The 14443-nt window shown below is 43.0% G+C and overlaps 1 protein-coding gene across 1 annotated transcript in view; it reads right to left on the bottom strand.

The window, feature by feature from the left end:
• The window catches only part of LOC124762456, a 90969-nt gene that overhangs the window by 50518 nt on the left and 26008 nt on the right, over positions 1-14443 (bottom strand). The window contains exon 3 of the mRNA XM_047249120.1: positions 2386-2748. Within this exon, the coding sequence (XP_047105076.1) occupies positions 2386-2748 (363 nt within the window). The remainder of the gene's footprint in view (positions 1-2385; positions 2749-14443) is intronic.

Raw genomic sequence — 14443 nt, 5'->3', positions numbered from 1 at the left:
CAGACGAGGGAGGTATTCTCAGATGGAATATGAAGCAGACCTTCACTACAAAGGAAGCTAAAGGAGGAAGGGGAAGATGTCATTTGTATTGTCATGAAAGCCAGTCAAAAGCAGCGAAGTGCAATGAAGTGAGCAAAACCACAAGTATCTACACAGCAAGAAAACTGTTATATGTTCCAAGTGTGAAGAAATTTCTGAAGAAAGTGATGAGTAAGTGATCCCACAAACTATGCAATGTAAACTGCTGTATTTAACTTGAATTATCTATAATATTTTAGAATTTTAATGTACTTCGATAACTCTGTAATAACTTTTACTACCAATGGGTAAAGAGGTATTGCTCAAGAAAGTAAGACTAAATAAATTAAATGATAAAAAAGTGAAAAATACTAAATGTGTTTTTGTAAGGAGTGCTAAAGGAAATGTATAGTTTCTGGACCTTTATTGCACGTATATAGCTCTTTATATGATTTGTTAATAAAGGTCAATGAAAATTAAAGACATTTGAATTATAAATTTTTGTGCTGTACACAAAGTATCCCAAGCCACCCATCCCACACCCCCTCCATGGTCCTGTGCGTTATAAAACATACGTTGATACTGCAGAGGTTAAGAGCTGTGAGTACTGGTTCATCTTCGCTACTATGCAACACACTGAACAAGCACTCATTTATCTTAAAGGTACGCATTTTTTGCTTAGAATGATCGTTCCTCTCATATCCATGAATAGCGGCCAGTCCTGCTGGGACACCATGAATACAACCAACTAAGAGCTGAAACCACAACTACGTAAGTTACAGACTTGAAACTTATACAGAAATACTGACATGCCAAATCAATGTAGTTTTTTATTTTTACTTTCTCATTTACGCTTATAGCTGACCTTAAATTGTGTGCCATTTCTAGAAGCGCTGTTAACGAATGGTCAGACTCTGCTGTTGTGCATAAATATTATTAAGATGCTTTGTTTTCACTTTTTGCCTACTTCGGGCATAAATCCAGTCTACACACACCAAAAAAGTTTTGCATCACCCCAGTTCCCAGAACTCCTGAAGATAGCCATTGACTGTGGATACTGTATCACAGAGACAGTCCCTCCGACTGTTCAGAGATGTCACTAAACCCGCCCAAAGATGTAAACCATCATGCATGACCAGCGCCTATTAGATGGAGGGGGTCTGACAGCCGATCAGTTCCAGTCATTCCACCAGGAAGGAGATACGCGTCTCATGTTATCTGTAGTTCAACCATACCTAGACGGTCAATACCACGGTTCGATAGTGTCTGCATCGTTACTTTGTGCCAGGAAGGGCTCTCAACAAGGGAACTGTCCAGGCGTCTCGGAGTGAATCAAAGCGACGTTGTTCAGACATGGAGGAGATACAGAGAGGCAGGAACTCTCGATGACATGCCTCGTTCAGGCCGCCCAACGGCTACTAATGCAGTGGATGTCCGCTACCTACGGATTATGACTCGGAGGAACCCTGACAGCAACGCCACCATGTTGAATAATGCTTTTAGTGTAGTCACAGGACGTCATATTACGACTCAGAGTGTGCGCAATAGGTTGCATGATGCGCAACTTCACTCCCGACGTCCATGGCGAGGTCCGTGTTTGCAACCACAACACCATGCAGCACGGTACAGATGGGCCGAACAACATGCCGAATGGACTGCTCAGGATTGGCATCACATTCTCTTCACTGATGAATGTCGCATATGTCTTCAACCAGACAATCGTGGGAGATGTGTTTGGAGGCAACCCGGTCGGGCTGAACGCCTTAGACGCACTGTCCAGCGAGTGCAGCAAGTTGGCACCATATTGACGAGTCATTCGTCTTCATGGACGATAATTCGCGCCCTCATCGTGCTCATCTTGTGAATGACTTCCTTCAGGATAACGACATCGGCCGACTAGAGTGGCCAGCTTGTTTTACAGACATGAACCCCGTCGAACACGTTTGGGATGGATTGAAAAAGGCTGTTTATGGACGATGTGACCCACCAACCACTCTGAGGGATCTACGCCGAATCGTCGTTAAGCAGTGGGACAATCTGGACCAAAAGTGACCTGATGAACTTGTGGATAGTATGCCACGACGAATACAGGCATGCATCAGTGCAAGAGGACTTGCTACTGGGTATTAGCGATACCAGTGTGTATGGCAATCTGGACTACCACCTCTGAATGTTTCGCTGTGTGGTGGTACAATATGCGAGGTGTGGTTTTCATGATCAATAAAAAGGGGCGCAAATGATTTTTATGTTGATCTCTGTCCCAATTTTATGTACAGGTTCCGGAACTCTCAGAGTCGAGGTGATGCAAAACTTTTTTTTATGTGTGTATTACGCTACAGTGGTTTCAGTGCTGCATGGTTTGCTAACAAGAGAAGTTGGCAACGCCAGCTCTGACGCCGCCTTTGTGGGTTCCTCGTTGTAGCTGGAGGGGGGAGCTCCGCCGAGGCGGGCGGCCATGTCGTCGCTGATCTCCGCGAAGGTCCTGCCCTTGGTCTCGGGCAGCAGCAGGAACAGGTAGAGGGCGGTGAGCGCGCACATGGCGGCGAACGCCCAGAACGAGTAGTGTGCGCCCACGCTGTCCGACACCACCTGGAACAGCTTCTTCAGAGCGAAGCTATAGACCGCCACCACCGTGTTGCAGATGGTTATGGCGCCGGACTTCACGGACACGTGGAATATCTCACCGATGAACATGATGAAAGCCGGGGCCGAGGCAACACCGAACGATATCTGAAACAAAATCGTTACAGTGTATGTTCAGTATAACTGTTACTGATATTTAGGCACTGAGAATTGCCCAAGAATTCGGAGTGGGTTGGGCAAGAAATAAATTGTATAATGTCGTTTTAGAACCTTATCGTTATAAGTTCATGCGTTGTTTAATTTAGTTTAGCTACTAGCGTGTTCCATGGATCATCTCCCACGATGCGCACGAGTCAGTTTCATAATTATACTACACATTCTCAGTGAAAAGTATGACAAAACATTTATCATTTAGAGGATTGTCTTAAACAACTGTTCTGTGTACATTGAGTGATACTTTACCATGTTCAATCCCTTTCCTTCTCATTGTTAACTGCACGAAAAAGCTATTTCTGACAGTAGTGAAGCCGAGGTAACGTTGCTGTTGATCTGAATCGGCAGCAAGAATGCTGCGATCCAGTGAGGTGTAATCATAAAAGCTCTGCGTCCTCAGAGCATTAAAAATTAGCCACTATTTGATGCCCCATGTGACGAGGATAAATATTCAGGGCACATGATGCCAGTAAAGATCATTCTGTCGTCCGCACGCCTGCACGTGGTTAGCCCTCGGCAAGTGAGCGGTTTGCAGGGTCTAAAGAGTCGGCCAAAGTACTGGTCCTTGCGTCAAGCCTATACCTGTTTGGGCACTGAGCGAAACTCACAAAATCCTTTAACAAACGAACAAATAATTAATGTTTGGAAACAGTTGGCTCTTTACGATAACATAGAAGAATAACTCATCGCGCCGGCCGGAGTGGTTGTGCAGTTCTAGGCGCTACAGTCTGGAACCGAGCGACCGCTACGGTCGCAGGTCCGAATCTTGCTTCTTGCATGGATGTGTGTGATGTCATTAGGTTAGTTAGGTTTACTTAGTTCTAAGTTCTAGGCGACTGATGACCTCAGAAGTTAAGTTGCATAGTGCTCAGAGCCATTTGAACCAATAACTCATCGCAAAGGTTAAAAATTTAATAGGTCAACCGGAAGACAGAGTAACTTACAGCTGTCTCGACAGAAATAGGGAAAGGAAATTCTTAAAATACACTTCTAAGGCCATTTATATAACTAAATAAAGTGAACAGGTGCACAAATCTACACAGCTGCCTTCAGGCAGACATAGCAAGTCTCCTTAAATCTCGCCTCAAGGAGCAGTTAAGTAATTAATGAGAGAACGAGAGTCCACAGATTGATATACTGCCTTCAGACAGGCAGTGAAAATTCTCTTAAGGTATACGCTACAAAACACTTAAGTGATTCAGTTAGTGAACGTGTATGCATAGCGGCCCAAGAACGCCATTTAAAAAGAAGCAGAAGCAATAATTAGTACTCAGAACCAACTTGTACTAAAGGTAAATATATAAATAAATAAAAGCTGAGAAAAGTTCACCGTATAAAAACATTTAAATAACAAATAGTTGCACAATTGAAACTAGTAATCTGTAACTAACCTTGAGACAGGGAATAAATTGCTTTTACTCTTCAGCTCACAAGCGGCTAATGAACGAACACATAAGAAATCTGCATGGTGACAATTAATAGTTTTACATCCTTCTGCTTATTACACCCCGTGAACCTCAAGTGTGCCAGTCAGTTGCTATCAACGGGCTATATTTTCACAAGTCCAGACGACAGCTCAATATGACACGTGCGATCCCTGTACAACCGACCAACATGTGTCTATCGTCGACACTATCTCCAACAAGAGCATTTGACTCAGCAAAGCCCCACACATGAAAATTTACAAATTTCAAACAGTAATTTACGTAACTTGAGTCAACTCAGTTCAAGGGTACCAGACGGCAGTGCATTCCATGAAGCCGATGTACAGAGGCCACCTTAACAGCCACAATACGATAAGCGCGCCTGAATTCAGACCCAAGAGAGTCAAAGCGTGCCACAACACCAGAAAACAGGAACAGACTAAGGGACCACCTAAATTTCAATGTCATTCTCACTTAATACAACCCCGTAACCACAGTGCTTCTGCAGATGAACTGACACTTCAGATCCAAGAGAGTCAAAGCGTGCCACAACACCAGAAAACAGGAACAGACTAAGGTACCACCTAAATTCCAATGTCATTCTCACTTAATACAACCTCGTAACCACAGTGCTTCTGCAGATGAACTGACACTTCAGATGATCCTCTTCAAAAACTTTGTCCAAGGCTAAATATGGTCGCACTTAAAACAATATACACCATTACCAAACCATTGAATCCACTGCTGAACGTAAAATATTGAATTGCATCAAAAACTGTCTCCGTTTGGTACATGTTACCCTAATCCTTTCCAAGGCCACGCTACAAGGTATTAAGTCGCTCAACACGACTCATATCAGACAATTTCCATCGGATTGGAAAGCTCCTTGCATAACGTGACTTCCACCGAGAAGAACTAACAGCAAAGACCACACCAATGTTCCGTCCTTTGGTAACATCTGTGCCCACAACTATTAAAGAGATGATGATGACGTTTGGTTTGTGGGACGCTCAGCTGTGCGGTCATCAATGTACAAAATCCCAATTTTGACACAGTTCAAATTTTACACAATCCAGTCTAGCCACTGTCGCGAATGCTGCTGCTGCTGCTGCTGCTGCTGCTGATGATGATGAAATGATGAGGAAACACAAACACCCAGTCCCCCTAATAAACAGACAAAACGTTTAAAGGGCTACCAGCCACTCCATGGCATATCAAGTTCGGCCGAAAGGCATATACAGCCCGCGGGCCCTGCGCGACTCGCCAGTGGCTAGATCGGGCTTGTAAATAAAAAATTGGACTGTGTAGAAAATTAGGACTTCGTACGGGCGAAAATGACTGCGCAGTTAAGCGCCCCACAAACCAAACACCATCAACATCTTCGTTGATACCATTCTCTGGACGCATAGTGTCTAATTATCACCTCCCAGGGGTAGATCGGTCTATTATTCTTTAACACAGCCCTACCTCTATAAATGAATTTAGTTCTTCTATTTATTATATTTAGCAGATAAAGTTTCCCCACGAATCACTCACTATATACCTCAAGTAGATTTGTCGGAATTGTCTTCGACATAATGACGATTTGCTCTCACTCAAAGTCTGTTAACTCCGATTTCACTGACTTTTGAACATCACCATAACGCTATCACATATGCAGACGGTCAAAGTACCAGGTTCGCGCCTAACAGGTAATTAGAAATTGCGTACCGGAAGAGAGTTGCTAATCATATCACTAATTACTTTATCCAACCTACTCCATTTGAATGCTGAGCGACTGAAAAACGACTGAGCCATAATTACTTTTATCTTATGATTTTTCTGTTCTGGAACTTTACCGCTGTCAGGTTCTGAGATTTTTGATAAGTAAATGTGTCTGCTTGTGTTTGTCTTTGATGATTTGAGGAAGGTTGCCAGATATTTTATTAGCTTAAAACAACGTTGCTTATGTTTGTGGGGTCGTTTATCTTCCATTATTGCTTTATGGATTTTGTAAGCATGTAAACGCCATGTTTTTGTGAGGTGGTCTAATTTAGTTTCTGATTCGACTACCATAAGTATATATGTAATACACTATGTAATCAAAAGTATTCGGACACATCTAAAAACATACGTTATTCATATTAGGTGTATTATGCCGCCATATACTGCCAGATACTCCATATCAGCGACCTCTGTAGCCATTAGACATCCGTGAGAGAGCAGAATGGGGCGCTCCACAGAACTCACGGACTTTGAACGTCGTCAGGTGATTTGGTGTCACTTGTGTCATGTTGTTGTTGTGGTCTTCAGTCCTGAGACTTGTTTGATGCAGCTCTCCATGCTACTCTATCCTGTGCAAACTGCTTTATCTCCCAGTACGTACTGCAGCCTACATCCTTCTGAATCTGCTCAGAGTATTCATCTCTTGGTCTCCCTCTACGATTTTTGCCCTCCACGCTGCCCTCCAATACTAAATTGGTGATCCCTTGATGCATCAGAGAATATGTCCTACCAACCGATCCCTTCTTCTAGTCAAGTTGTGCCACAAACTCCTCTTCTCCCCAGTCCTATTCAATACCTCCCCATTAGTTATGTGATCTACCCATCTAACCTTCAGCATTCTTCTGTAGCACCACATTTCGAAATCTTCTATTCTCTTCTTTTCCAAACTATTCATCGTCCATGTTTCACTTCCATACATGGCTACACTACATACAAATACTTTCAGAAACGATTTCCTGACACTTAAATCTATACTCGATGTTAACAAATTTCCCATCTTCGGAAACGCTTTAACTGCCATTGCCAGTCTACATTTTATATCCTCTCTACTTCGATCATCATCAGTTATTTTGCTCCCCAAATAGCAAAACTCCTTTACTACTTTAAATGTCTCATTTCCTAATTCCCGCCTTGATTCGACTACATTCCATTATCCTCGTTTCGGTTTTGTTGATGTTCATCTTATACCCTCCTTTCAAGACACTGTCCATTCCGTGCAGCTGCTCTTCCAAGTCCTTTGCTGTATCTGAGAGAATTACAATATCATCAGCGAACCTCAAAGTTTTTATTTCTTCTTCATGGATTTTAATACCTACTCCGAATTTTTCTTTTGTTTCCTTTACTGCTTGTTCAATATACAGATTGAATAACATCAGGGAGAGGCTACAACCCTGTCTCACTCCCTTCCCAACCACTGCTTCCCTTTCGTGCCCCTCGACTCTTATAACTGCTATGAAACGTCCCCTTTGAAAAATTGTACAAGACTGTGCTTAACCTGACACACAATATTTTTAGCGCAACGCAATCTGACTTTCAGAAATCCCTACAAAAGAATGGCCCTGACTAACATTAACCTATGCATTTCACAAATCGCTTACCTCACATAAATCTTGGTTACTCGAACTACTGCAATACAGCGAGCACCACTACTGCCAGCTAAATAAAAGATTCAAACTACGGAAGGCACTAACTATTGATAGGCATAGTTAGCAAATGAAAGATTTTAATAGAGAACAAACAATGTATTTACCTTAATAGTCATAATATATATAGCAGTTCATGACAAATTACAAAACTCCACCATCTCTCTCCCCACATCCACCACTGCTGGCGGCTCACCTCCAACTGCGCAACGCTACGCGCTGTTCACATCCAGCTGCCGCTGCCCAACACTACAATGGCAGACAACAATGCAAACTAGCCATAGACTGCACACAGCACAGCCAGTGATTTTCACACAGAGCGCTACGTGGCGTTACCAATAAGAAAACCTAAACAGCCTACTTACACTGCCATCTGGTTTCTGTACAAATTGTAAATAGCCTTTCGCTCCCTGTATTTTACACCTGCCACCTTCAGAATTTGAAAGAGAGTATTCCACTCAACATTGTCAAAAGCTTTCTCTAACTCTACAAATGCTATAAACGTAGTTTTGCCTTTTCTTAATCTAGCTTCTAAGATAAGTCGTAGGGTCAGTATTGCCTCACGTGTTCCAATATTTCTACGAAATCCAAACTAATCTTCCCTGAGGTCTGCTTCTACCAGTTTTTCCATTCGTTTGTAAAGAATTCGCGTTAGTATTTTGCAGCCGTGACTTATTAAACTGATAGTTCGGTACTTTTCACATCTGTCAACACCTGCTTTCTATGGGATTGGAATTATTATTTTCTTCTTGAAGTCTGAGGGTATTTCGCCTGTCTCATACAGTTTGCTCACTTGTGTCATATGCGTTCAGAATGGTTCAAATGACTCTAAGCACTATGGGACTTAACATCTGAGGTCATCAGTCTCCTAGACATAGAACTACGTAAACCTGAGTAACCTAAGGACATCACACACATCTATGCCCGAGGCAGGATTCGAACCTGAGACCGTAGCAGCCGCAGGCTTTCGGTCTGAAACGCCTAGAACCGCTCAACCTCAGCGCCCCGCGTCATATCTGTGTACGCGAGATTTCCACACTCCTAATCATCCCTAGATCCGCTGTATCCGATGTGATAGTGAAGTGGAAACGCGAAGGGAGAGCATACAGGCCGACCTCGTCTGCTGACTGACATACACCGCCGACAGTTAAAGACGGTCATAATGTGTAATAAGCAGACATCTATCCAGACCATCACACAGGAATTCCAAACTGCACCAGGATCCACTGCAAGTTCTATGATAGGCGAGAGGTGAGAAAACCTGGATTTCATGGTCGAGCGGTGTATCATAAGCCACATATCACACCGGTAAATGCCAAATGATGCCTCACTTGGTGTAAGGAGCGTAAACATTGGACGACTGAACAGTGGAAAAACGTTGTGTGCAGTGACGAATCATTCATTCTGTTATTTACCGTCTCGTAAGGCTATCAGATGATCAAAACCAATTGCAGAATTAATTAGACAATATATCTCTATTTCGCGTAAAATGGTAATTGACTATAAATAATGAAAAATGTGAAGCCATCCATATTAGATAGAATCCGCTAAATTTCGGTTACACGGTAGATCACTCAATTCTAAAGGCTGTGAATTCAACTAATTACTTAGGGATTACAGTTTCAGGTACAAAAAACTTAAATTGGAACGATCACATTCATTATTTTTGGTGGAAGGTAACCAAAGGCAACGATTCATTGGTAGAACACAAATAACATGCTACATGTCTATTGAAGAGAGTGCCTACACTATGCGTGCCCACTCTCTTCTGGAATATTGCTGCACGACGTGGCATCAGCATCAAATAGGACTGACAAAGGACATCGAAAATGTTCAAAGAAGGGCAAATCGTTTTTGTATTATCGCAAAATAGGAGAGATGATAAGCGAGCTGGAACGCCAATCGGTGTTTTTTTTTTTTTTTAAGTCGTTCTTCATAACATGAGGACTTTTCCATGAAATTTCTATCATCAACTTTCTCCTCAGAATGTGAAACTATTTTGTTGTGGGCGTTCACCTTCATAGGGAGAAATGGTTAATGATAGCAGACCTCGCACGAAAAGATTAAGTTTCGTTTTTCCTGCTCGCTGTTTGAAAGTGAAACTGCAGAGAAATAGTTTGAAGGTGGTTCAGTGAACTCTGTGCCAGACTATTAATTTTGAACTGCTGAGTAGTCAAGTAGATGCAGATGTCGATGTAGGATCGCATACCAGGCAATGACAATCCAGAGAAGAACGAGCATTTGTAGTGTTGGCAGTCTCTGTCAAACGATTTGCTGTGTCATCTAAGTTTTCCTACAAGAAACCGCAGTTTTTCGTTTGCCTTGTGCACAGCATTTTACATGTCCTTCCAAGCGAGAAAGAGACTGTTGCTCCCAGAGTGAAGGATAGTCACAATATTTCTCCCAAAATTACTGAGCTATGCTGTATCTTCTAACCGTTCTACCAACACGTTGCAGGCTTTGTTTCATCTTCTCCCCAAAATTTTGCATGTCCCTCCACATGATCCAGATACCATGGCTCCCAAGAAGAGAATAGCCATGATATTTCACCCGATATCTGTATGTAGAAGAGTTTTCAGCCAAGTCTCTGCTCCCCATTTCATGTAAAGATGTTGTTTACAACATGAAAGACACTAAGCAATGTATAGTTTATCCCTACCTGAAAAGACAGACTGGACATTTACTATATAGTACACTATTGGCCATAGGATACACTATTAATGGGATGTATGAAATCTGTATGTAATTGTTTAATACATTCCACACCTTAGGTGTGTTGAGATTCCTGACGTAAATTAAACATGACTGTGCCGTTGTGCTACTAAACGTAACTTGCATCTTCATATCTTCTTCATGTGCAAGTACACTGTAACAAGACAAGATGACTCGTGAGCATGCGTTTGCACCATTCCACGTGCGCCAGTGTAAGACCTAAATATGCATCAAATGAGCCTTAGCCTTAACGAAAAATCGGGGAATTAAATTTTAGAAACATCTGTGGGTGAGAAACGTATGTAATATTCGGTGTTTATGAGCTGCTCAGACGAAGCTTGTGGTCTAGGGTTGGCGAGAAGTCTCCTTCATCTTTCGAGGTTAAGAATGTACCCAAAGCATGAGGGAGTGGTGTGGGATGGGGATTGCAGTCTGCCATTAAGGCAGTGTGGGGGACAGAGGCGGGCCTGGTGCTGGCGTTGCTCGTATTCCTCCCCTTGGTTTGCAGCATGTGTTGGTTGACTCATGTGGCCAGTCACGTCTTGTGTGGCTGGGCCTGCCACTTGCAGAACATTTATTTAAATAAATACGACACTCACACACTGTTACAGTTGAACATAAAAGCTCATTGTTTTAACATATAGAACCAGCGACTATTGGTGTAATTCGCTTAAAAAAACGTATCCTCTGCCTCTGTGGCGTAACTGTTATATAGCAAGAGTTTGCTTTGTTTAAAAAATGAATCCAGCTCTTCCAGTGTAACAGTTATGTAATGGGAGTGTGATTAGTTTAAAAAAGTGAATCCAACAGCTCCAAAGTTTAGATGCTATAAAGCAAAAGTGAAATGGTAAGAAAGTCTGTCACACATACGAGTGGAATAGTTCTGCCATCTTGTTTATTGTTTGTATATCAGGTAACTTGTGCAAAGAACTAGTCTGTGATAATAAACATCCTAGACCCCTACATGTGTGCTAGACATCCCATCCCTACCGTATGATGTAGTAATAAATCATAGTTCTAGGTATAGCCTATACCAGGATCTGTCCCACTAACCTTCACCATTAGGGCAGATGGATTAGTTCTGCCATCTCCTGTCTGCTATTATGGATCCCCCATCTTGAATTGCAAAGTCATACAGACCGCCACTGTGGACTGCAGGTGATCCTTTGACCTTGGGGAGAGGGCATGTAGGGGACTTAAAATCCTGGATGTTGACTACAAATTATTACACACAGGTCTGCTAGCAGCATAGTGGATGTAATGCATAAGAACTACTCTTGAGCCACAATTCATTCCTTTGACAGTTATAGGGAACGAGGACTGGGCTGCAGCAGGCTAATAAATCATACTGGAACCCAGGTGCAGACCTTTTTTGTCTTTGGGCAAATCTAGCAACCATGCTGGCTCTGCCATTATTCCTTGAAGTAGGACATGTGGCCTAGAAGAGTGAGGGAAGAGGGTTGGGAAGGTGGTCATTTGGGGAGGGGAGGAAGGTGTGGTAGGGGATGGGGGAGCGGTGGTGGGGAAGACTGGTAGCAATGTAGACTGTCAGTATGCGCATTTCCTGACTACTATGGACATACTGCATCCTTGGGTGTTAGCTCTCATGTGTCCGGGTTGTAGTGCCTTTCGTATAAAAAAAAAGAAAAAAAAATGAAAAAACAGTGCTCATCAACAAGTCTATCAACTATCAGTTACTCCTATTGACAGTGAGATTTCCAGATATGTATTACACCCATCCCAACAGAATCGGTGCATGCATCCAGGGTGGATGTAAGGTCATCATTACAAGCGGGCTCATACTTTCAAGTTATCTGTAGATCTGACTCAATATTATAATCGCTGACATAACGTTACGTACCTCTAAACACATAACAGTTCATTTTTTTTCTCTTGGACTGAATTTCGCTGGCTCGTACTTGGCGTGGCGCAGAGGGCGTCCAGCTTCTGTATAAGAGTCACCTATCTTGCTTCTTTGATTCTCATGATAAGGTGTTTCAAGCAGTCATCCGGAGTATCGTCGAACAGAAACGGGAACACTGTATCCATTGTCCTTTCGGCCTCGCGACCTCTGAGCAGAAAGAAATGTGTAGCCCATAGTATCTTGGTTTACTGTTTTGTATGCAAATGTCAATGGGGCGATACTGCATACCAACCTCTGTATTCGACATCATTGTACATCGGGAGCATACCTCCCAACGTATTTTATGCGTACTGTAAGCCCTTCGTTTGTAGGTGGTAGGCATTTATCTTGTGGGTGATGTCATAACATGAATTACTTCTGATACTAGTCTCGACTGAAAACTCAGAGACAGTAATGCAGGAAGCTCTGTGTTTCAAGATGTTGTCTTCTGCAAGGAACCTTGCAATTCCCCGATCTTCTGCAGTCGGCACAGATTTGGTGATAATGTAGCGGGTGAGGTAGTCCCTGCAGACTGTTATCCATCGATTGCATGGTCGACTTCGGGAATGTCCCAAAGAGGTCGATTCCAATTCCATGGTATGGCGGTGCTGCAGTTGCAGTTGGTACCAGAGGCCCAAGAAGCAATCGCATCACATTCTTCCGGCGATGGTATACCATGCAGTGGCTCTCGTAGTGCCTAACAGATCGGTAGAGTCCTGCCCATCTGATACCTATGTCCGATCCTGTGTAGAGTCGTCACGAACCCCAAGTGAGCAGTGCTCGAGTGTCACTGAAAATCTCCAGAATAGCTGACTGTAGATAAGTTGGTATGTCAAACAACCATTTTTGCGCCATCGGATCACAGTTCCTCTTATGCAATGTTCCTTTTATTAACTGGAATTCTCCTTTGCTTGGTTCCTCATTCTTCAAGGCTTATATGATTCTCAGCAAAATTGGATATTCCCTCTTTTCAGCAGCAATGTCATTTAATGACTGATATTTCATCCACGCTGCTGTATTCTGACAAACGACATTCTAATAGGTAGTTTGCGTCCTTGTGTTCAAATCTGGTTTTCTAAATCATTGTGACGTCGTACTCCTGAAGACGCAGTGCCCGTCTTACCAGGCTACCCGACGGATCCTTCAGCTAGTCAACCAGCATAGAGAACTCCAGTCCATCACAACAGTGAATGGTTTGCCAAATTAATACAGCCTGAACTTGTTGATAACCCAAGTAACTGCTAGCCACTCTTTCTCGGTTGCAGGGTAGTTACTTTCAGACCTAAGGGAGAGTAATTTGGAAGTACAAGCTATCGTCTTTCCAGCACCACCTTCTTGAATATGCACTACAACAGAATCTACACCCTAACCACTAGCAACGACGTGAAGTTCTGTCTGGGCATTGTCATCACACAACGCTAGGACTGGAGAACTTGCTAGTATGTTAGGGCAAGAAAAGAGCTTTCTTGCACCTCGTTCCAAGAAAATTTCGCATCTCAGTGCAGCAGTTCTTGCAAAGTTGGTTCAAATGGCTCTGAGCACTATGGGACTTAACATCTATGGTCATCAGTCTCCTAGAACTTAAAAGTACTTAAACCTAACTAACCTAAGGACATCACACACATCCATGCCCGAGGCAGGATTCGCACCTGCGACCGTAGCGGTCGCGCGGTTCCAGACTGTAGCGCCTAGAACCGCTCGGCCATCCCGGCCAGCAGCCACCCTGAGCAATGCCTGTTATGTGATGTTCTGTGGAGTAGCTTCGTCAGTCTGGAGCTCTGATCTTCCACAATCTGCAACTGACTGTGATGCCCTGCAAGAATTCCCTTCTGAGAATAACATTATGACTACATTCAGCTAAAATAAATACATTCGAGGCTCTGTGTTCTGTCACTGATAGTAATCCTTGCAATACATGTTCCTGTTTGCTGGACACATTTCTCACTTCCAGCTTTCAGCACAATTATTTTCATGCTACAGACTGTAGTTTTATTTAGATGGTGGTGATAAGCATTCGATGTTACAGAAAATGAAGTCAGTTAGTGCCGGAACAGGTCCATCATCGATTAAGACATCAATGAGATTTCCTAATATCTTTGTGACTGTTGTTCATGGAGGATTTTTATCTGTGGCTTCTTCACCTCCACAGTCTGCTGCATCGCTTAGTTTCCCTGACTTCAAAA

The sequence above is a fragment of the Schistocerca piceifrons genome, chromosome 1 (genome assembly GCF_021461385.2).
Source record: "Schistocerca piceifrons isolate TAMUIC-IGC-003096 chromosome 1, iqSchPice1.1, whole genome shotgun sequence".
Taxonomy (NCBI): domain Eukaryota; kingdom Metazoa; phylum Arthropoda; class Insecta; order Orthoptera; family Acrididae; genus Schistocerca; species Schistocerca piceifrons.
Note: the sequence above shows the minus strand (reverse complement) of the source record. Positions and strands in the feature narration are given on the sequence as shown.